Source organism: Mandrillus leucophaeus, unplaced genomic scaffold (genome assembly GCF_000951045.1).
Source record: "Mandrillus leucophaeus isolate KB7577 unplaced genomic scaffold, Mleu.le_1.0 Scaffold83, whole genome shotgun sequence".
In the NCBI taxonomy this organism is placed as follows: Eukaryota; Metazoa; Chordata; class Mammalia; order Primates; family Cercopithecidae; genus Mandrillus; species Mandrillus leucophaeus.
In genome coordinates this window covers 3,988,736-4,010,457 of record NW_012109030.1, presented here as the reverse complement: position 1 = coordinate 4,010,457, position 21,722 = coordinate 3,988,736, and the positions used below count along the sequence as shown (strand labels likewise).

At 46.9% G+C, this 21,722-nt stretch overlaps 1 protein-coding gene across 1 annotated transcript in view; it reads right to left on the bottom strand.

The window, feature by feature from the left end:
* FRMD4A (FERM domain containing 4A) overlaps window positions 1-5,541 on the bottom strand; it is a 221,993-nt gene extending 216,452 nt beyond the window's left edge. The window contains exon 1 of the mRNA XM_011968152.1: window positions 5,506-5,541. Within this exon, the coding sequence (XP_011823542.1) occupies window positions 5,506-5,541 (36 nt within the window). The remainder of the gene's footprint in view (window positions 1-5,505) is intronic.
* Window positions 5,542-21,722: the final 16,181 nt, after the last annotated feature.

The following is a 21,722-nucleotide window of genomic DNA, read 5'->3' as shown; positions in this document are numbered from 1 at the left end:
GGCTTAGAGAAAGAGGCAGAGAGACCATCTGCCGCGCCCTCTTCATTACAGCAGCAGAAAGGAAAGCCTAGGGGAGGCCAGAAACCTGTCCAGGACGAGGGCGGGCACCTTGGTTACACCAGCATAGGTGAGGTGGCTCCCAAGTGTCCGCCACACCTCCGTCCTTTGTTCCCGCTAATGTTACACTTAGGGGACAGAGCAGGTCTCAAAGCTCTGAAGCAGGAAGGGAAGATACAAAAGTACATCAAGGATAGGGGTAAAAGTGGTCACTGACAGAAATGGAAACGATGCTTGGGTCTAGATTTGCAGGTGCCCCTCTCCCAGTGCCAGCATCTTCTGCACAGCATCTGCGCTTTGCTTACATCATCTCATTTAATCTTCAAAGCAACCCTGCAACGGTCTGCTTATGGGACACTGAAGTTCTGAAATGTTACATGGTATGTCCGAGGTTCTAACCACAATGGGTGTGGGGTTTTTTTTTCCAACTAGATTAAATCTATTCATCAATTTATTTTTATTCTTAAAGTTTTAAAAAATTGACACAAAAAATATATTTCTTGTGCTGATTTTAAATATATAAATATCTGGCTGGGCACGGTGGCTCACACCTATAATCCCAGCACTTTGGGAGGCTGAGGCAGGAGGATCACCTGAGGTCAGAAGTTTGAAACCAGCCTGGCCAACATGGCGAAACCCTGTGTCTACTAAAAACTACAAAGAAATTAGTCCAGTATGGTGGTGCGCACCTGTAGTCCCAGCTACCTGGAAGGCTGAGGCAAGAGAATCGCTTGAACCTCGGAGGTAGAAGTTGCAGTGAGCTGAGATTGCATCACTGCACTCCAGCCTGAGTGATAGAGCAAGACTCTTGTCTCAAAAAAAAAATATATATATATATACACACACACACACACACACACACACACACACATACACATACATATATATATATATATGTATCTATTTGTGATGCATGACATGATGTTTTCATGTATATACACATGTGGGTTGACCAATCAAGCTAATAAACATATCCATCACCTATCATACTTACGATTTTTGTAGTGAGAACATTTCAAAACTACTCTCTTAGCAATTTTCAAGCATTTAAGACATTGTTATTAGCTACAATCACCACGATGTACAATAGGTCTCCTAAACAAAGCTTTGCTTGCTTTTAAACGCTGGGGTTCAGATCTAGCAAGTAACAGCCTCTCCTAAAGTCAAAAGCTAAGCCACCTTTTCTAAATGCAATAGAATTTTGCCAGACAGTAAGTTCCTGGAAGAGAGGAATCACATTTGATTGATATTTGTGGACCTACACCCCAATACAGTCCCTGACACACAGTAGGTGCCCCTAATGAAAGCTTCCTATTGGTAGAACAGGATAGAATAAAGGGTGGCGTATGCAGTTGTTCTAGCATGAGACAGGATGGAACCTGGATACCCTCTTGAGCTGGTTTGAAGGAGAGATCTGCCAGGCAGAGACTGCGGTGCTGCACAGGGCCAGATGGGACCAGGTGTCGCGTGCTCACTGATGCCAGAAAGCTACTGGGTTTCAATCAGATCACACACCTCCAGGCAGCCATGAAGGGGCCTGTGACAGATACTTGTGTCCCCAGGAAAGGATATGTCATGTCCCTATTCCCAAACCCTATATCTGTACCCTCTTCTTCCTCACCCAGCTTCTCCCCAAACCAACGAAGTCACAGCTCCCTTTAATAGCTCCTTCTCTCTGCCCTGCTTCTCTCTCTCCTTCCAAGTGACTCTGCCATTTAACCCAGGGATGAGGTCTCCCTGGGAGCAATGCTTTTAGTTTTCCCATTTGTCCCTCTCCTTCCCCTCTATGCTTTTATTCCCTGGGTGTCATCTTCTTATTTCCACATAGTTTCTTCCATATTTTCCTAAGATGCCGTCTGGTCCCTGTGTTGTCTGAAAAGTTGGGACTGATACCCATGTGGGAGGGAGGCTTTTCTCATCCATGCATTTGAATGATGCCCAATGGGAAGGCTTTGACAGGCGTACATAATGATTGCTCCTCTAGAAATGCAAAGTGCTTGCAAGTCAGCCAGCCGGCTGGGGAGCCTGCTCTATTCAGGATCCCTGGGGACTCTGGGAGGCGGGCAGGTGTTCATTAGGGAGGCTTCCTGATGAATAAAGCAACCCCAGACTCCAGCCTGCTCAGGGCAATGTCACCAGGACCGTGAGCCCAGTGTGGCTCCCCCTGGCAAGCCTCTCTGCATTAATGAAATGATAACTGTTTCGGTGAGGAGAAAACACAAAAAGACAGGCAGTGCTCAACTTGCCTCTGCCAGATAGGACTGCCAATTCCGCAGCCCAAATACTGAGATATTTATAGCAAATATGGGGATGATAAACGAAGCAACATCTCGGGATTCCAAGCTCCATCTTCCATGGCCATCTGGTCTGCCACTTACATTTTCTTTTTGTTGTTGTTGCTAAAAAAAAAAAAAAAAAAGGCCTGCCCTACAGACTCTGTGATGACCCCATCTTGTCCTGCAGTGAGTAATAAATCACTATTTCAGATAAAAACTGCCTGTGCATTCACTGGGAGGTGAGGTATGTTCTACAAGATCACATGGCACATTGGCAGATTGGTATCTTTCACGGGGCCAAATGACACCAGGACCAACTCAAACTAGATATCTTCATGACACTGCACACTGAATTATTCCATTGGCTCAATGTTCAAGGAAGAGCAGAGAAGAGTGTCTGTCAACCAAGAACACAGGGATCAGCCACTTGCTACCTTTCCAGTGTAATGGACGGAAGAGGTGGCTCGTAGGACATCTGCTATCCTCGGCTGTGGCTGGCATTCGAAGACTGTGTCTCTATTGCCATCAGATTGGAAAGGGAAAGCTTGCCTTTTAGCAGGATGGTAGTGAGAGCCAAGTTCAGAGGGGGTTAAAAAATAATAATGTATCACTTCTAAGATTAAGTCACAGAAAAAATAATAGTATAGTCAACCCGTCGTATCCACAGGTTCTGCATCTGTAGATTCAACCAACCATGGATCAAAAAATACTTAAAAACAAAAAACAAAAAAACCAGGCTGAGTGTGGTGGCTCCTGCCTGTAATCCCAGCACTATGGTAGACTGAGGTGGGTGAATCATGAGGTCAGGAGTTCAAGACCAGCCTGGCCAACATGGTGAAACCCCGTCTCTACTAAAAATACAAAAAAATTAGGCAGGCCTGGTGGTGCACACCTGTAATCCCAGCTACTTGGGAGGCTGAGGCAGGAGAATTGCTTGAACCCGGGAGGCGGAGGTTGCGGTGAGCTGAGATTGTGCCACTGCACTCCAGACTCGGTGACAGTGTAAGACTCTATCTCAAAACAAAAAATAATAAATACAAATAAAAATAAGAACCAATACACCAATAATAACACAAAAATATAGTATAACAACTATATAGCATTATATCACACTAAGTATTAAGAGTAATTGGCTGAGTGTGGTGGCTCACACCTGTAATCCCAGCCCTTTGGGAGGCCAAGGCAGGTGCAACACCTGAGGTCAGGAGTTCGAGACCAGCCTGGCAAAAATGATGAAACCCCGTCTCTACTAAAAATACAAAAAAATTAGGCAGGCCTGGTGGTGCACACCTGTAATCCCAGCTACTCAGGAGGCTGAGGCAGGAGAATCGCTTGAACCCGGGAGGCAGAGGTTGTAGTGAGCTGAGACTGTGCCACTGCACTCCAGCCTGGGCAACAAAGCAAGACTCCATTTCAAAAAAAAAAAAAGTAATCAAGAGATGATTTCAAGTATACAGGAGGATGTGTCTGGGTTACATGCAAATAACATCACACTTTGCAGTCGTTTTCCCCATATTCCTGGGGGATACATTCCAGGGACTCCCAGTAGATACCTGAAACCATGGGTAATACCAAACCCTATATATATTGGGGTTTTTTTTTCCTATACATACATACCTATGATAAAGTATAATTTTTAAATTAGGCAGAATAAGAGATTAACAACCATAACTAATAATAAAATACAACAATTCTAACAAACACCAGCATCACTACACTCGCACTTGGAGACCATTATGAAATCAAATAAGGTTGACTTGAACACAAGTGCTGCCATCCTGAGACAGTTGATCAGATCACCGAGATGGCTACTAACTGACTAAAGGTGGGGAGTGTCTACACTAGGGGTCCCCAATCCCTGGGCTGTAGACCAGTACTGGTCCGTGGCCTGTTAGAAACCGGGCCGCACAGCAGTGGGCGAGCGAGCATTATCACCTGAGCTCTGCCTCCTATCACGTAAGCAGTGGTATTAGGTTCTCCCAGGAACCCGAACCCTATTGTGAACTGCGCATGTGCGGGATCTAGAGTGTGCACTCCTTATGAGACTCTAACTAGTGCCTGATGATGTGAGGTGGAACAGATTCATCCTGAAACCAGCCTTGCCCCTCCCCACCCTGGTCCATGGAAAAACTGTCTTCCACAAAACTGGTCCCTTGTGCCAAAAAGCTTGGGGACCATCGGTCTATACAGTGTGGCAATGCCAGACAAAGGGATGATTCTTGTCCTGGGCAGGGTGGAGCAGGACAGCACAAGATCTCCTCACGCTACTCAGAACGGCACCCAATTTAAAACCTACAGATGGTTTAACTCTGGAATCCTGTATTGAATCATTTCAGGCTGTGGATAACTGATACGCGGAAAGTGGCACCACAGATAAGAAGGAACGACTGCATCGAAGGCACTTGAGCATCCGACGATTTTGGTATCGTAGCAGGGTCCTGCAACCAATGCCCTGTGGATGCCAAGGGATGACTGTGCTGTGACTTTCCTAAAACCTAAGTGCCTCTTTCGTGGAATCTGGGTGGTGAATTTGCAGTCAGCCTTCAGGGCTCTGAAAGCCAGTTCTAGCTGACGTGTACCTTGATCAGCATCTGCCTCACTTTGAACATTGCAACAATAACCTCTACCCCCCCCAAAGCTGTCGTGAGGACTCAATAAATGATCATTCACAAGGGACCTGGTGCATGAGAGGTGCTCAGCAAAAGAGGGTTCCCCCTTTCTCCTTAATCAGTAACTGAATCCCTATTAAAATTATCCCCTCCTCACTTTGACAAAGATCTTCTCTGATCAGAATCTAAATACCCTTCGGGGTGAGCTGTCATCCTTCATCTCGGGAACCATGAATAAATCATCACTACACGGTGAGGGGAATAGAATGCAGGCCACTTCCCTTGGAATTAAACTTATTTGAGCAGCCTTACCCTACACAGCACACTTTCTTACTCCCAGTGTCCGCTCAGAAATACCCACTGCATTCACTATAGGAGTTTTCCTCCTTGCACCTGTCCCTGCCTATTGGTTCTTTGGGGTTAAAATTGCGTTTATTGGCCGGAAGTAAAAGAAGTCCCTCTCCAGCCCCAGTGATATGCTCGGAGACACAAAACTGGCTTTTCATTTCATTTGGAAGTTCCCTAAGTGCTCTCCCCTGGGAGTCCTCTCTCTAAAGCATTACCTCCCCATGGCTCTTGCGGATGACTGGCAGGTGCATGCCGGAGAGATACATTTTGCTCAGCTGATGATGTCATTTTCGATACAATTAAAAAGACACCCTCACAGGGCTAGGAGAGTAATGAGAAAGTACAGTGCAGATACTGCTCTCCCGGGAGGCTAAAGAGGGAAGATCAACTCTGGGCTGAAAAATATTTATTCCTAAACAGCATTTTCATGAAAGTCAGGCGAGCAAGGATGTAAAAGCCACACAGCCCCCTCCCTCCTGGCATGTAATTAATGGATGAAAACAGACATGTGTCCTTGGGTCCAAAGAAAATTTGAGTCTGTAACATCATCCTGGACTGAAAATATTAATTTATTCTATATTCTACGTACTTCTAAAGGTTTAGCGGACGTTTACGGAATTCAACATAGCACCGAATAGGGGGATTAGGAACTTAAGTAAGACAAAGTCCATTGAAGAGGGTGGGGCATTTATGAGACAAACGAATTTCTACTGCTGGGCACAGAATTGGACTCTGCAGAGGGAGATCTTGCGAGGTTACACAAGCTTCGTTAGCAGATAAAAGAAACGGTTCAGCCTTTTCTAAGAAGTACACATAAGGGATATTACATGGCTTCAACACAGTTTCTGAGAAAACCAGAGATGTGACTGGCATGAACTGTCTCATGGTCTAGCCCCAACAAAGTCCAGCACACAAGCATGATGTGCGCCGTTCCCACAGCCTGGGGAAGATTTCAAGCCCAACTCCTGAAACCCGACAGGATATTCTGGGTGAGACCTGATGCTAGATATTGACATAAGTGGATTTGGCCTGAAATTTTGGAGGCGATATTTTATTAGGTTTTTAACGCATGCGAATGTCGGCCATTAGGCAGCTTGGCACTGACATCTTGTCTTGATTCTGAAGCCAAACCACATAATAAATATGAAGTCAGTCTCAATTCAGGCAAAGCGAAACAGCCTCCTGCAGACTGATAAGCCAAGAGGTAGGAATGTTCAGAAAATCACGGTCAAGAAAGCAAAAGCAGATGAGCTGAGCCAAGGGCCCTGGGATCTGAGAGACGGGTTTGGAGGTTCCAGCACAGTCTGAAAGTCTGCCAGGAATCAAGGAATGGGCTAGATCTCCAAGCACACCCCCAGGAGATTGGAGGGTGAGGCCTGCACACCAGGAGGGGTGGGAGACGAGGAGGGAGAAGGGGCCCCTCTGCTCCTGCCTGCTTCAGGGAGCCCTGCTCTTCAATGCTAGGCTCAACCACTGCCTGGCTGCTCCGAGTCCCTTGGCCTCAAAGCCCCTCCCCTGTCTCTACTGCCCAAATACCATTTATGCAAGACCCCGCTCTGTAGCCCCTCTGCAGAGAGAGTTGCCTTGCTCAGCAGCTCATGACGGGACTCTCAGAGTGCTCCAAGCTCCAGCAGGCCTCATCTGAGGCACTGTCCTACCACACTTCCATATTTGTTCCTAAATCCATGCGTTTTCAAGGATGACAGCATCTTGAAAGCAGGGACTGTATTATCCACATCTCTTTGTTTCTTATTTCTATACATTGAAGGGGTACAAGTGCAGTTCTGTTACATGGATATACTGTGCAGTGGCAGTCTGGGTTTTTAGTGTGTCCGTCACCCAAATAGCATCCATTGTACCCATTAGATAATTTATCATCCCTCACCCCCTCCCACACTTTCATGTCTCCAATGTCCATTATTCCACACTCCATGTCCACGTGTGTACTTTAAGCGAGAACATGTGTATTTGACTTTTTGTTTTTGAGCTATTTCACTTAAGATAATGACTTCCAGTTCCATCCATGTTGCGCAAAAAACATGACTTCATTCTTTTTGATGGCTGAATACTATTCCATTGTATATGTATACCACATTTTCTTTTCTTTTCTTCTTTTTCGTTTTTTGTTTTTGAGATGGAGTTTCACTCTTGTTGCCCAGGCTGGAGTGCAATGGCACCATCTCGGCTCACTGCAACTTCTGCCTCCTGGGTTCAAGCGATGCTCCTGCCTCAGCCTCTTGAGTAGCTGGGATTATAGGTGTGCGCCACCACACCCAGCTAATTTTGTATTTTTAGTAGAGACAGGGTTTCTCCATGTTGGTCAGGCTGGTCTTGAACTTTTGACCACAGGTGATCCGCCCACCTTGGCCTCCCAAAGTGCTGGGATTAGAGTGAGCCACTGCACCAGGTCACAATGTTTTCTTTATCTAAGTGTCCATTGATGGACACTTAAGTGGATTCCATGTCTTAGCTATTGTGAATAGTACTGTGATAAACATACAAGTGCAGGTACCTTTTTGATATAATGATTTATCTCCCTTTGAGTAGATACCCAGTAGTGGGACTGCTTGGTCAAATGGTTCTTTGGTTTTTGGTTCTCTGAGAAATCTCCATACTGTTTTCCATAGATGTTGCATGAATTTGCATTCCCACCAACAGTGTATAACTATTCCCCTTTCTCCACATCCAAGCTTGACCCAAATGGTTAGTGTTAAATGATGGCCTGGATGGATCAATAAGAGAAGGAGTGAATGGTGAGGTGGAATAGGATTTTCGCAGGAGAAGCTTTTACATTGATAAACAAAACAAAACAAAACAAAACAAAAAACAGTGTTCCAGGAGGGCATGGTGGCTCATACCTGTAACCCCAGCACTTTGGGAGGCTGAGGCAGGAAGACTGCCTGAGGCCAGGAGTTCGAGACCAGCCTGGGCAACAAAGTGAGACCCCATCTCCACAAAAAATTAAAAAATTAGCTGGGTGTGGGTGCCATGTGCCTGTGGTCCCAGCACAGGAGTTTGAGGCTGCTGTGAAAAATGATTGTGCCGCTGCACTCCAGCCTGGGCAACAGAGTGAGATCCCATCTCAAAAAAATGCAAAAAACAAAAACCAGTGTTCCCCTGAGTTCTCTTTGCACGTCCAAGCCCTTCTCAATCTTCACAGGAGCCTGCAGTGACTTCATATGTCCTGCTGGTTCTAACTCCTGCTCAATTCAATGCCTCCTAATGCTAGGGATGCCTTCTCTCTCAGCAGGTTTCAGGGCTGTCTTTCAAACCACTGGAGACCTCCACTTGTAGATATGGGTGCAGTCTAAGTCCATCACCTTCAGCCCCAACCACCCTTAGTAAGTGGAGCTGAGCAGGGAAGACCCATCCGTGGGAATTCAGGAGAGCCAGGAGAAAGCCATGGATCCCAGTCTTTGCTTCTGTCACCTGCCTGTCTCTTCTTGCCAAAAGTGTTTCATCAAAATAAATCGGGGGCCTGGCTGGGCCACTGGAAACACTGACCTTGAAGACTTTTCAGGAGATGATGTGCATGCAGTGCAGAGGACCTCTGACTCCTTCCTGTCGCTGGTACCTGATCAGATCCTGGCAGTGACCTCATCCGGGGATTTGACTGTGCTTCCCCACATGCCCTAGCTCGCTCGCTCGCACGCTCTGTCTCTCTTTCTCTCTCTCTCTCTCTCTCTCAGCCTTACATGTTCTCTCTGGAGGAGTTAATGCACTTTCCATTCCTAATAGTGTGTCAGTCTACAGAGAGAGAAATCATCTAAGGCCACGACCCCACAGCAGCAAGTGTCACTGACTGCCAGGCGGAGCGTCCATTGGGCAGGGCGCTGTCCCTCCGCACCCCTCCTTCCCTCCATTTGCAGGAGGAAGGGTCACTACCGTCCAGGTCACAGGCACAAAAGAGATTTTGTTGTCTGGGCTACTGCCTTTTCAGCCCCTCCAACAGACTCCGGAAGAAATCAAGGAATTGGGAGGGTGAGAGCGTTAGAACAAGAAGGTAAAAAAATAGCAAGCATGCATCTTCCTCTCAGAGCTTCTCCCAGACCAAACTATAGACTCTGAATAAGCCCTGAGCCAAGATGAGAGGTCAAGGTTCTTGTCCTGACTCTATGGGCCACAGAATTCTATGGTTGTAACAGAAAGTGGGATCCATAGCCCGCTTCCAGTGGCTCCCTTTAACCAGTGCTGCCCCCTGCAGAACGAGCAGGAGGGAACACATTAATGTAACCCCAGTACTGCCATCGAAGGCTTTAAGGGAGGCCTTGCTCTACTTACCAGAGAAAGCAAAGCAGGAGGTGTAGAGAAATGGGAAGCTTGACCATGTATGTTCATGTTCCACGTCATGCAGCATCCCTGTGTCTGTGTATGTGTGCACAGGAGTACATGGTATTGTAAGTTTTGCTTATTATTATTATTATTAGAGACAGAGTGTCGCTGTGTCACCCAGGCTAGAGTTCAATGGCACATTTTCGGCTCACTGCAGCCTCCACCTTCCGGGTTCAAGTGATTCTCATGCCTCAGCCTCCCAAGTAGCTGGGATTACAGGTACCCACCACCAGGCCCCGCTAATTTTTGTATTTTTGGTAGAGACAGAGTCTCACCATGTTGGCCAGGCTGGTCTTGAGCTCCTGACCTCAAGTGATCCGCCCACCTTGGCCTCCCAAAGCGCTAGGATTATAGGTGTGAGCCACCGTGCCCGGCCAGTTTTGCTTTTTAGAAATCACTCCAGACCTGACACTTCTTAGCTAGACAAAGAGGCACACACACAGAGAGAGGTAGGATGCTCACTTCTACAGTCCCTGTGGGGTTTTAGACCAAACGCAACGTCTCTGACCTTCTTTGGATGACATCAACCTTACTGGTCATCATCTGCGGACCTGGGCATCAGATCCCAGCCTGAAGAACCCAGGATTGGCCAGGTATGATGGTATATACCTGAGGTCTCAGCACTTTGGGAAGCTGAGGCAGGAGGATTGCTTGAGCCTAGAAGTTTGAGACCTGCAGTGAGCTATAACTGCACCACTGCACTCCAGCCTAGGTGACAGAGCAAGATCCTGTCTCTAAAACACATAAAATAAGAACCTAAGATTGCTGCTAGGAAACAAGAAGGCTTTGAAGTCACAGACTTGGATTGGCATTAAGGTTTCCTGAACTGTTGTGGGATCAGGACCCAGTAGCTTCACTTCCCAGAGCTTCAGCTTCTTTTCTGTAAAGTGGACATAATATCTCCAACTTTCTGCACACCACGGAGTTAAAGAAGATGGTGTATGGGGCATGTAACTCAGCTCTTGACACATAGTTATTACTTACTGCTCGTTAATTCCTTCCACACGTCCACTGTGCATTTCCCTTCCCCATGCCAACCTCTTAACAACATCCTCATTACATCCTTATCCTGCTTCCTTTCTGGGTAGGAGATCTCCCAGCTGCCACTGTCTGGGAACACCCAGGCATTCACTGGGGGAGAGGCTGAGCTACTCCGGGACGGAGACTGTGCTGGGTGGACTCCTGCCTCTATCAAAATTCATCCAGGCCAAGAGCTCAGGGTTTTTGTAGCCAAACAACAGCAATCTCCTGTTGGCACATAATCTTCAAGACTTTCACTTCCTCTGTCAGAGTGGAGGGAAAAATCAAACAGAACAAAAGCAAAATGAAAACCCTGGCCTGGACTTCCATGCTAATGCATATGAGTGAGGTGGGTTCTGATGATCAAGTACACAGGTAGAATCAATGAATTACACCGAGTTGCTGGCCCAGCTCCCTGGGGGTGAACTCAGACACGGCTTTTACTGCCTGCTTTCGACTGCTCCCTCTCGGTAGCTCTTCCAAGCTGCATCCCAAGCTGTCCTTTCTAGCTGCTTGATTGAAGTGTCCTCCCTGTCTGTCCACAGCAATACCTGCATCAAGGATCATCCACTGTACTCTTTGGGATTCCTTCTTCCAAACAGACCCTCATGCTTTGTCCAGAGTGAGAGGTTTCAGAACAGGAAGCAGGAGGTCTGTGTAGAAATGTCACCTGGATCTTCTAAATTAGTGATTTCAGCCCTAGGAGCACATTAGAATCAGCAGGGCAGTTTAAAAAGCCAGAGATGACTGGGGCACCCTTGGGATTCTGAGTTGATTGGTCTTGGGTGGGTCAAGGAATCTGTGGATTCTTTTTTCTTTATCTTTATTTAGAGAAAGGGTCTCACTCTGTCACTCAGGCTGGAGTACAGTGCGACAATTATAGCTCGCAGCAACCTTGAACTCCTGGGCTCCTGCCACGAAGCTGGGAATGGCCTAGGTCTCCAAGCACACCCCTAGGGACTGGTCTGCAGGCCAAGGGGTAGGTGGGAGTGATCCTCCCACCTCAGTCTCCCAAGTAGCTGGGACTAGAGGTGCAAGCCACCACACCTGGCTAATTTTTAAAACTTTTTGTAGAGACAGGGTCTTGCTATGTTGCCCAGGTTGGTCTCGAACTCCTGGCCTTAAGCAATCCTCCCGCCTCAGCCTCCCAAAGTGGGAATCTGTTGATTCTAATGAGTGCAACTAGGACTGAGCATCTGCAAAGAAAGAATCACTGTGTTGTGGGGGAAATGCGTATTTGTGAGGTAATTAGAATTCTGATGCCTTTCCGTGTACAGTCTGCCTTCACACATATGTCTCCCTGGATTCAGAATAGTATTTATCGAGCACCCACTATGTGCTGGGTAGGGTGACGGGTGCATGGATCTGCCATAGGAAGCCACGGTCCCTGACTGTACTAGACTGTTCTCATACGGCCAATAAAGACATACCTGAGACTGACTAATTTATAAAGAAAAAGAGGTTTAATGAATTCACAGTTCCATATGGCTGGGGAGGCCTCACAATCACGGTGGAAGGGCAAGGGACGTCTTACGTGGCGGCAGGCAAGAGAGAGGTTGTGCAGGGGAACTCCCATTTATAAAAACTATCAGATCTCATGAGATTTACTTACTACTATAAGAACAGTATGGGGGAAACCACCCCCCATGATTCAATTATCTCCACCTGGCCCTGTCTTTGACACGTGGGGATTATTACAATTCAAGGTGGGACTTGAGTGGGAACACAGCCAAACCGTATCAGCAACCTTCAGGAGCTCACAGAGTGGCCACACAGCTCCTGACATTCATGGGGCACCTGCCCTGTGCCCGGTGGTTAAGAGCCCAGATTTGGGAGCTCCTTACTGGCTGTGTGGCTTCAGGCAGGTTAAACGAACCTGTCAATACAATACCAGTACCTGTCTCATTGGAGTGTTGTGAGGATCAAAGACCTTCTAACAGAGAAAGCCCTTAGAACGATGCCTAGCATCTCGCAAGTCTTTACAAGAGCCCACTAATCGATACAGGACTGCAGTTAACCATCTCAACAACCCTATGAGGCATATGTTCTTGTTATCATCATTCCCACATTAAAGGTCACCTGGCTATGACACGGTGGAGCTGGGCCTCAAAGCCAGGTAGTCTGACCCAGAGGCAGGCTCTGAGTGCTTAAAAGTTAAATCCAAAGTGGGTGCGGAAGGAGAAAAGTCCTCCTTCCTGGGAATGTATAAGCTGATTCGAACAATACCAAGCAGGCCAGGACTTTGGGATGCCTAGGCGGGTGGATCATCTGAGGTCAGGTATTCAAAACCAGCCTGGCCAACATGGCAAAACCCTGTCTCTACTAAAAATATAAAAAATAGCTGGGTACGGTGGTGTGTGCCTGTAATCCCAGCCACTCAGGAGGCTGAGGCAGGAGAATCACTTGAACTTGAGAGGTGGAGGTTGCAGCGAGCTGAGATTACACCATTGTACTCTAGCCTGGGCGACAGAGTGAGACTCCGTCTCAGAAAACAACAAAACATAAAGCAAAACAAAACAAAACAAAACCAAAAAAAAAACAAGCATCCAGGCAGCTTAATCAGTTCTTCTAAGAAACCAGTCTCCGGACACAAATTAGTCCCATCTTCCCTAAAATATAACCCGGCCTGCAGACATGAGCACAGTCCTTTGTCCTCTTCTCTGGGAGGAAGGAAAATGGGGAGGCATCAAGCCCCTGCCCCTGGAGGCTTCTTTCAGTTCCTCTAAGTATTAATCTCTGAATAGTCAAAGGATACCAGAATTTGAAAGCCTAACATTAGAAAGAAAACTTTTTGAAGAACTGACTTCACCCCTCGGGGCAGAGGGAAGACGAAATTGATGTGTCGGAAATTTCTGGTCCAGAGAGTCATCGTCAGCATTACAAAGCACACCAGGAGAACGAGGCATGGGGGCCCACAGGGGGTGAACAGGGAACTGAGATCAGCCTGTGTTACCAGGGGACACGCTTCCAGGAAGGCTATTAACAGCAGGTGATTTAAATGAGCGAGAGACAGAGGCAAATGGCTTGTTAAGCTGACAGGGTTAACACTTCCCCTCTTGACTACACAAGACCTCATTCTTACCTCTGAAATTCTTCTCTGCCCAGTTTTTCCCTTTGTCCCACTTTAGCAAATGGACTTTCAGACAATCAGATAATTCCCCGTGATAGCAGCGTGCACAGAAAACATGTCATGATGATATCATCTATCTAAGACCCAAGAGTTAGGCTGCCAGGGGGCGGCCGGAGATGGAGGTCATTAGGATGCATAGAAAGAAATATGCTTTCTTATCCTTTTCAGAATGCATTCATTCAGCACAGCGGCAAGTGTAATGGTTAAGAGGAGGGCTTTGATAGCTGCCGAACTTGGCTTTGAGCCCAGTTACTTCACTCGTGGAGCTGTGTGAACCTCAGCAACCTACTTAACTCTTTGTGCCTCAGTTTCCTCAACAGTAGCAGGAAGATAACAACAGTTTATCCTACAGTTGTCCTCAAGAATTAGTGAAAACCTACAAGGGTAATGGTAGTACGCCTGGCATGTAAACAGTCATCATTTTATATGTGGTTATATACTTTTACATATAGTTCTATAGTCCTTATGTATTATTACTGGAATCTGCAACCCCCAGGGCCACAGACCAGTACAGGAACCGGGTCCCACGGCAGGAGGTGAGTGACAGGAGAGTGAGTGAAGCTTAATCTGTATTTACAGCTGCTCCCCATCTCTTATTATCGCCTGAGTTCCACCTCCCTTCAGATCAGTGGTGGCATTAGATAGTCATAGGAGCGTGAACCCTATTGTGAACTGTGCACGCGAGGGATCTAGGGTTGTGTGCTCCCTCAGGCATCTAATGCCTGATGATCTGTCACTGTCTCCCATCACCCCCAGATGAGACAGTCTAGTTGCAAGAAAATAAGCTCAGGGCTCCCACTGATATGACATTACAGTGAGTTGTAGAATTATTTCATCAGATACTACAATGTAATAATAGAAATAAAGTGCACAAGAAATGCAATGTGCTTGAATCATCCCAAAAACATCCCCTCTCCCCCTTCCACTGGTCTGGAAAAATTGTCTTCCATGAAACCGGTCCCTGGTGCCAAAAAAGTCAGGGACCACTGCATTATTATTTTTATTCATTAATTCACTATGTATTTAGAGAGTGCCTACTATGAGCCCGGCACTACACAGCTCAGTAGATAATTCAAGATTTTGTTTTCGTTTTTGTTTTTGAGATGGAGTCTCACTCTGTTGCCCAGGCGGGAGTGCAGTGGCACGATCTCAGCTCACTGCAGCCTCCGCCTCCCGGATTCAAGGGATTCTCCTGCTTCAGCCTCCTGAGTAGCTGGGACTACATATGTGAGCCACCACACCTGGCTAATTTCTGTATTTGTAGTAAAGACAGGGTTTTGCCATGTTGGCCAGGCTGGTCTTGAACTCCTGACCTCAGGTGATCCGCCTGCCTCGGCTTCCCAAAGTGCTGGGATTACAGGTGTGAGCCAATGTACTGGGCCAAGATTTTGGTTATTCTTTAGGGAATGGGCATCAGTCTGTCTTGGAAGAAACTCTTACAGCACTCCTCTGACATTTTGGTCACATCATAGCCCAAAGCATTTTTCTGTCATTTCCTTGATCTTGGTAGCTTTCCTGGGAAGGAAAAAGAGGTGGTACAGAAATTGACAATTTTTGGGGGGGCACGGGGGAGGAAATAGTGAAACGGAAACGTAAAGTGGCTTGTTTGGAGCCACCTGTTACCCCTAGTAGAGGTAGAAAAGGTCTCACATGGTCTTGGCAGAGTCCGTTATGGCACTTTCCAGAGCGTTAGTTGCATCGGGCCCTGGTTCCACCAAAACTGAAGAAGTCACAAACCCCAAAATAAGTTTATGGTCTAGGAGGGAGGGTTTTTCATGGCAAGGGGGGCCTGGAAAGACGGACTAACCAGGGGTCTTCAGTCCGGGGTTCCTCAGTGGTTCTTAAGCAAATGTGCCCACATCTCACATGGGAACACATCGCGAGGCATTTCCCAAACTTACTTGACACAGACCCCTCTCCAGCACATTTTTGGAAATATTGGCTTAAGAAATGCTTTCCTCAAGGGGGTTGCTCTTTGAGAGAACCACCCAAAATTACAAATACCAGTTTAAACCACCCTAACTGCTGCCTTTCTCCCTCCCTTAATATGGTCAGTGAGCTGGAAAGAAACTTCTCCCAAAGCATATTGGGCTGAGCCCAGCAAGGTTCAGCGGTCCTGGCACTTGGATTCTGGAGTCCTGATTGGGCCTCGAGTGCTGGCCTCTCCCATGACAAGCCCTGAGAAGCCAAGAATTCCAGCCAAGATTCCTGACCTTGTTTAATGAAACTGTTTAGAGCTTTCCGCAGATCAGAAAGCTGGCAGTGGGGGAGCCTACAGCAGTTACAAAAGATCACAGGGTCACATTTGCAGCCACTGTACTTTTTCTAACAGTCGGCCAGATGAGGCAGCTTCTAATTTCTTATCCACTCAGGCAATGTCATTACTCAAGGTCCATCTCATCTCTTTGTAGGCACCAATATGTTCACAGGTACGTTGACTGACAGTGCAACCTTGCATTCGACAAGAAGATGCCCAGCTTTCCTCCATCCAATCCCAATCCCACTCCTCTTCTGCAAGTTGCACCCTTAACACACACGTCTGTGTGTTTGGAACTGGTAGGTTGGATATGTTCTATCTTCCCTTCATTTCCTCACTCTCTTCTTCCTGCTTCTTGTTCTGACGACATGACAGCAATCAGGAATCTGGTGGCGTCTATGGTGACCTGCCCTGTGAAGACCTCTTAAGGGGATGGAGGAAGAAAGCAGACTTAGCTCCTCTAGAACCTGCCTTTCCATGAAAAACAGGGCACACCTTTTCTTTTCTAATCATCTCCCTATTTAGCACATCACAGGAAAGATTGCTGAATTACAATGGGCTATCTATTTATTTAAAGTTATTTAGAGATAGGATCTTGCTCTGTTGCCCAGGCTGGAGTGCAGTGGCGTGATCGTAGCTCACTGAAGCCTCTACCTCCTGGGCTCAAGCAATCCTGCCTCAGGCTTCCCAGTAGCTGAGACTACATACATGCACCACCATGTAGAGCTAATTTTTTTTTTTTGAAACAGGGATCTCCCTGTGTTGCCCAGGCTGGTCTCAAATTCATGGGCTCAAATGTTCCTCCTGCCTTGCCCTCCCAAAGTGTTGGGATTACAGGCATGAACTACCACACCCAGCCACAAGGTGCCATTTCTGATCTCCTTTTGTAAACTCATCTCTTGCTGCTCTGCTTCTCAGCTGCATTGCTTCCTCTCTGTTCTGTTTTCTTTCCCCCCTTTTTTTTTTTGAGACTGAGTCTCGCTCTGTTGCCCAGGATGGAATGCACTGGCACGATCTTGCCTTGCTGCAACCTCTGCCTCATGGGTTCAAGCAATTCTGGTGCCTCAGCCTCCCAAGTAGCTGGGATTACAGGCATGTGCCACCATACCCAGCTAATTTTTGTATTTGCAGTAGAGATGGGGTTTCACCATGTTGGCCAGGCTAGCCTCAGACTTCTAACCTCAAGTGATATGCCCGCCTCAACCTCCCAACGTGCTGAGATTACAGGCGTGACCCACCGTGCCTGCCCCTGTTTTGTTTGCTACATACCTTACAACATGGCCCTTAGACTGGGAGATGTGGACGTTGCCTGTTTTCTTTATTATACAGTCTAAACTACTGACCTTAACCAGGACATTGAACAAAAACCATCCAATTATGATTAAGATAAATGCAATGATTAATGTAACTTTAGGGCTTGGCTGGAAAAATCATTTCCTTTTTTTTTTTTTTAGAGATAGGGTCTTGCTCCGTCAATCAGGCTGGAGTACAGTGGTGGATCTTGGTTTACTACAGCCTTGAACTCTTGAGCTCAAGTGATCCTCCCGCCTCAGTCTTCTTAGCAGCTGGGACTACAGGTACACGCCACCACACCTAGCTAATTAAAATTTTTATTTGTGCGTTTTTTAGAGATGGGGTCTCGCTGTGCTGCCCAGGCTGCTCTTGAATTCTTGGCCTTCAGCAATCCTCCCACCTTGGCCTCCCAAAGTTCTAGAATTACAGGTGTGAGCCACCGCATCCAGCCAGACTCACCATTTCTAAAGGCATTTTGGGAAAATCACCATTTATTTAATCATCCACCTGAACAGGAGACTAAGGAAATTATAGTTTTTGAGAAAATGCTTTCTGAGTGACCCTCCTCTGTGGTCATCTCTGCCAATGGGATTCCTGCCATAAAATGTGCACCAGACTAATACAGAGGGCATCTGTAGATGTAGTTGTAAAGTCCTAAGGTTCTCACTGAGACTCCAGTTAAGTTGGCTTTGGGTACCATTGGTGTCCTCCTGTTTTCTTTCTCCTTTAAGCTTGTACAACACTGACAGCTTAAGACACATGGCCTTTTCCAGATTGCCACATGGTCATGTGAAAGACGCTGGCTCCAGGCTCAGCAAACCAGGCCCACATCATAGCTCACGGCAGACAGGCTCCTGGTTCAGGAAAGGAAGATGGCCTTGAGCCACTAGCCATGTCCCACAGCACTTGAGATTGGGAGGAGTGGACTCGTAACATCAGAGTGATGACTCAGGTCTGAGCTGGCATGTGCCACCCCAGCCGGAGGCCTGACTTCCCCTGGAGAAACGCTGAGCCTGCTGTCTTCAGAGAAAGAGCAGAGCAGACCATTCCTGTGAAGCACGGACTTGCCAGGTGCAGAAAGCAGAGGCTCATCCCAGGCAGCACAGGGTGTCCCTACAAAAATGATGCAGTGAGGCCCATGGCTGTCTCAGGATGCTCTGTGGTGGGTGGCTTTGCACACATTGCTGCCTTAATACCTCACGATTGCTTAAAGAGGTCATTTGTTCAAGGTCACTGTTAGGGACTGAACTAGGTGCCTTCCTAAAATTCATTCCTAAAGTCCTAACCCCCAGCATACCTCAGAATGTGTTGCATTTGGAGACAGGGCCTTTGGGAGGATATTCAGGTTACCTGAGGTCATACGGGTGGGGCTGGGTCCTTATAGGACTGGGTCCTTCTGGGAAGAGGAAGAGAATCAGGGATACTTCAGCACAGAGGAAAGGTCAAGTGAGGACACAGGGAGAAGGTGGATGTCTGCAAGCCAAGGAGAGAGGTCTCTCAGGAGACACCAAACCTGCTGAGACTCTGATCCTGGACTTCTAGCCTCAAGAACTGTGAGGAATAAATGTTGGTGTTTAAGCCACCCAGGCTATGAGATTTTGTTCTGGCAGCAGGAGCTGCCTAATATGGTGATAGTTGGCCTGGCGCGGTGGCTCACGTCTGTAATCCCAGCACTTTGGGAGGCCGAGGAGGGCGGATCACGAGGTCAGGAGATCAAGACCATCCTGGCTAACACAGTGAAACCCCGTCTCTACCAAAAATAGAAAAAATTAGCCAGGCATGGTGGCGGGTGCCTGTAGTCCCAGCTACTCGGGAGGCTGAGGCAGGAGAATGGCGTGAACCTGGGAGGCAGAGCTTGCAGTGAGCCGAGATGGCGCCACAGCACTCCAGCCTGGGAGACAGAGCCAGACTCTGTCTTAAAAAAAAAAAAATGATGATAGTTAAAAAGTGGTCTAAGGACCATGTGTGGTGACTCACGTCTGCAATCCCAGCACTTTGGGAGGCTGCGGTGGGTGGATCACTTGAAGTCAGGAGTTCAAAACCAGTTTGACCAACATGGTAAAACCCATCTCTACTAAAAATATGAAAATTAGCTGGTGTGGTGGCACATGCCTGTAATCCCAGCTACTAGGGAGGCTGAGGCATGGGAATCACTTGAACCCAGGAGGCGGAGGTTGCAGTGAGCTCAGATTACACCACTGCAATCCAGCCTGGGCAAAAAGAGTCAGACTCTGTCTCAAAAAAAAAAGGTGGTCTAGGGCCAGGTACAGTGGCTCATGCCTATAATCCCAGCACTTTGGGAGGCCAGGGTGGGAGGATCACTTGAGCCAAGAGTTCAAGACGAGCCTGAGCAACACAGTGAGACCTCGTCTCTACAGAAAACAAAAAGATAGCCAGGCATGGTGGTGCATGTCTGCAGTCCAAGCTACTAGGGAGGCTGAGGTGGGAGGATGGCTGGAGCCCAGGAGGTTGAGCCTGCAGTGAGCTGTGATCATGCCATTGCATTCTAGCCTAGGTGACAGAGTGAGACCCCCATCTAAATAAGTAAGTAAAGAGATGAAATTAAAAAGTGGTCTAATGTTACAGTTCATGCTTGGGAGCAGTAGAGACTTCATACATTGACTTTCATCTTGTTTCAACAATCTAAGGCCAAGGTTTAAGACTCTGGATGCCTGCATCATTAGCTACTATTGTAAAATAAATAATTTGATTGGCTTTTGTCCCTGATTTCGGGGAGGGAGACAGGAAATCCTTGTAATTTCCTGAGTAAAAGGATTATCTGTGTTATTCACGAGCCCTTTGGATCACCCCTGAGTTTACGCTAATGAGAATGTCTTGGAATGGGGACTGATCAGCAGAAAGACCAAACATGTGATTGTACACTGGGCTTTGAGCCATGTGTGACCAGCTTGACCTCTTAACCTCTAGGGAGGAGAAGGAGACTGAAGATTGGGTCCAATCACATGGCCAAGGATTCAGTCAATCAAGCCTACATAATGAAACCCCAATAAAAACTCAGGATCCTGAGGTTCAGTGGAGTCTCTTCATTGGTGAAAAGAATCAATGTGCCAGGAGAGCGTTGGACTGTAACTCCATGAGGAGACAGCACAGATGCTCTGCATGTGGGACCCTCCCAGGCCTTATCCAATATGTCTCCTCATTTGGTGGGTCCTGGCTAGCCTCCTTTAAAGTAAAACCTTTATCATGAGTGTGGCACTTTCCTGAGTTCTGGTGAGTCATTCTAATAAATTATTGAGCTGGAGGAGGTCACAGGAACCCTCACATTTGCAGCTGGTTGGTCAAAGTAAAGGTAGTCTGGGGACCCCCAACCTTGTAGCTGGCATATACAGTGAGAGCTACCTTGTTGGGGACTGTGCTCTTAAACCTGTGAAGTCTGCATTAACTCCAGGTGGTTAGGGTCAGAATTGCATTGCAATATTACAACTATCCTTCCTCTTGCCCACCCACTCAGCATGTAACACTGCAATACCTTGTTCCTCTCACAAAAGGGCTTTGTCAGTCCCAGAGAGGCTATTATGCAGCTGGAGTCATTTTTGAATGATTCCAAACACTTCAAGGCAGAGGTGTTTGGGGTCAACAAACCCCCAAGCTTGGTTGAACTTTAGGAAACCAAACAATTATCCCAAGAACAATTTGGTAACCTTGTGATCCATTTCTACGCTCTCCTTCCTGTCTTCTGGGTGTCATCTAGTCCATACACTTGTGTTTACTTAAAAATAGTCCAGCTGTCCCTTTCGTCTCAAATAAATGAGGAAACAGATCATGAACTTTTGTCTCTGCTAGCCATTCATTCGTTCATGAGCCCAGTCAATGACACTGAGTCAGTCTTCCGATGGTCCCAGCCACCACTGATTGGACACCCATCTTCCAGAGATCAGGTGCTTGGTTTCCTTATCTCTAAATCTCACCAAAATCCTGCAAGGTAGTTATTATAATTCCCATTTTAGTAACAAGAAAGCTGAGGTTCATAAAGGTAAAGACATTTCCCAAGGCTACAGACCATCTACAAGAGAAGAGACAGACACAATTCAAACCGTATCTGACTTTGCCCAAAGTGTGAGCTTTTCCCACATTGGTGACTTTTAAGAGCTGGCACATTTTCCGTTGGTCGGTGGCGAAATGAGAAAAATAGGATAAATGTTACGTAAACTTTCAATAAAGCTAAATGTGTCTTATTTAAAAGACTGTCCTTATTCAAGGCTGCAGGGAGTTGTGATTGTGCCACTGCACTCTAGCCTGGGTGACGGAGCGAAACCCTGTCTCTGAAAATGAAAATAAAAATACAAATAAAAGACAGCCCTTTATCCTGATTTCATATCCTTTTTGGTGTGGTTTTTCTTATGTAAACGAAGGCTAAAGTAGATGATAATATTTTTTCA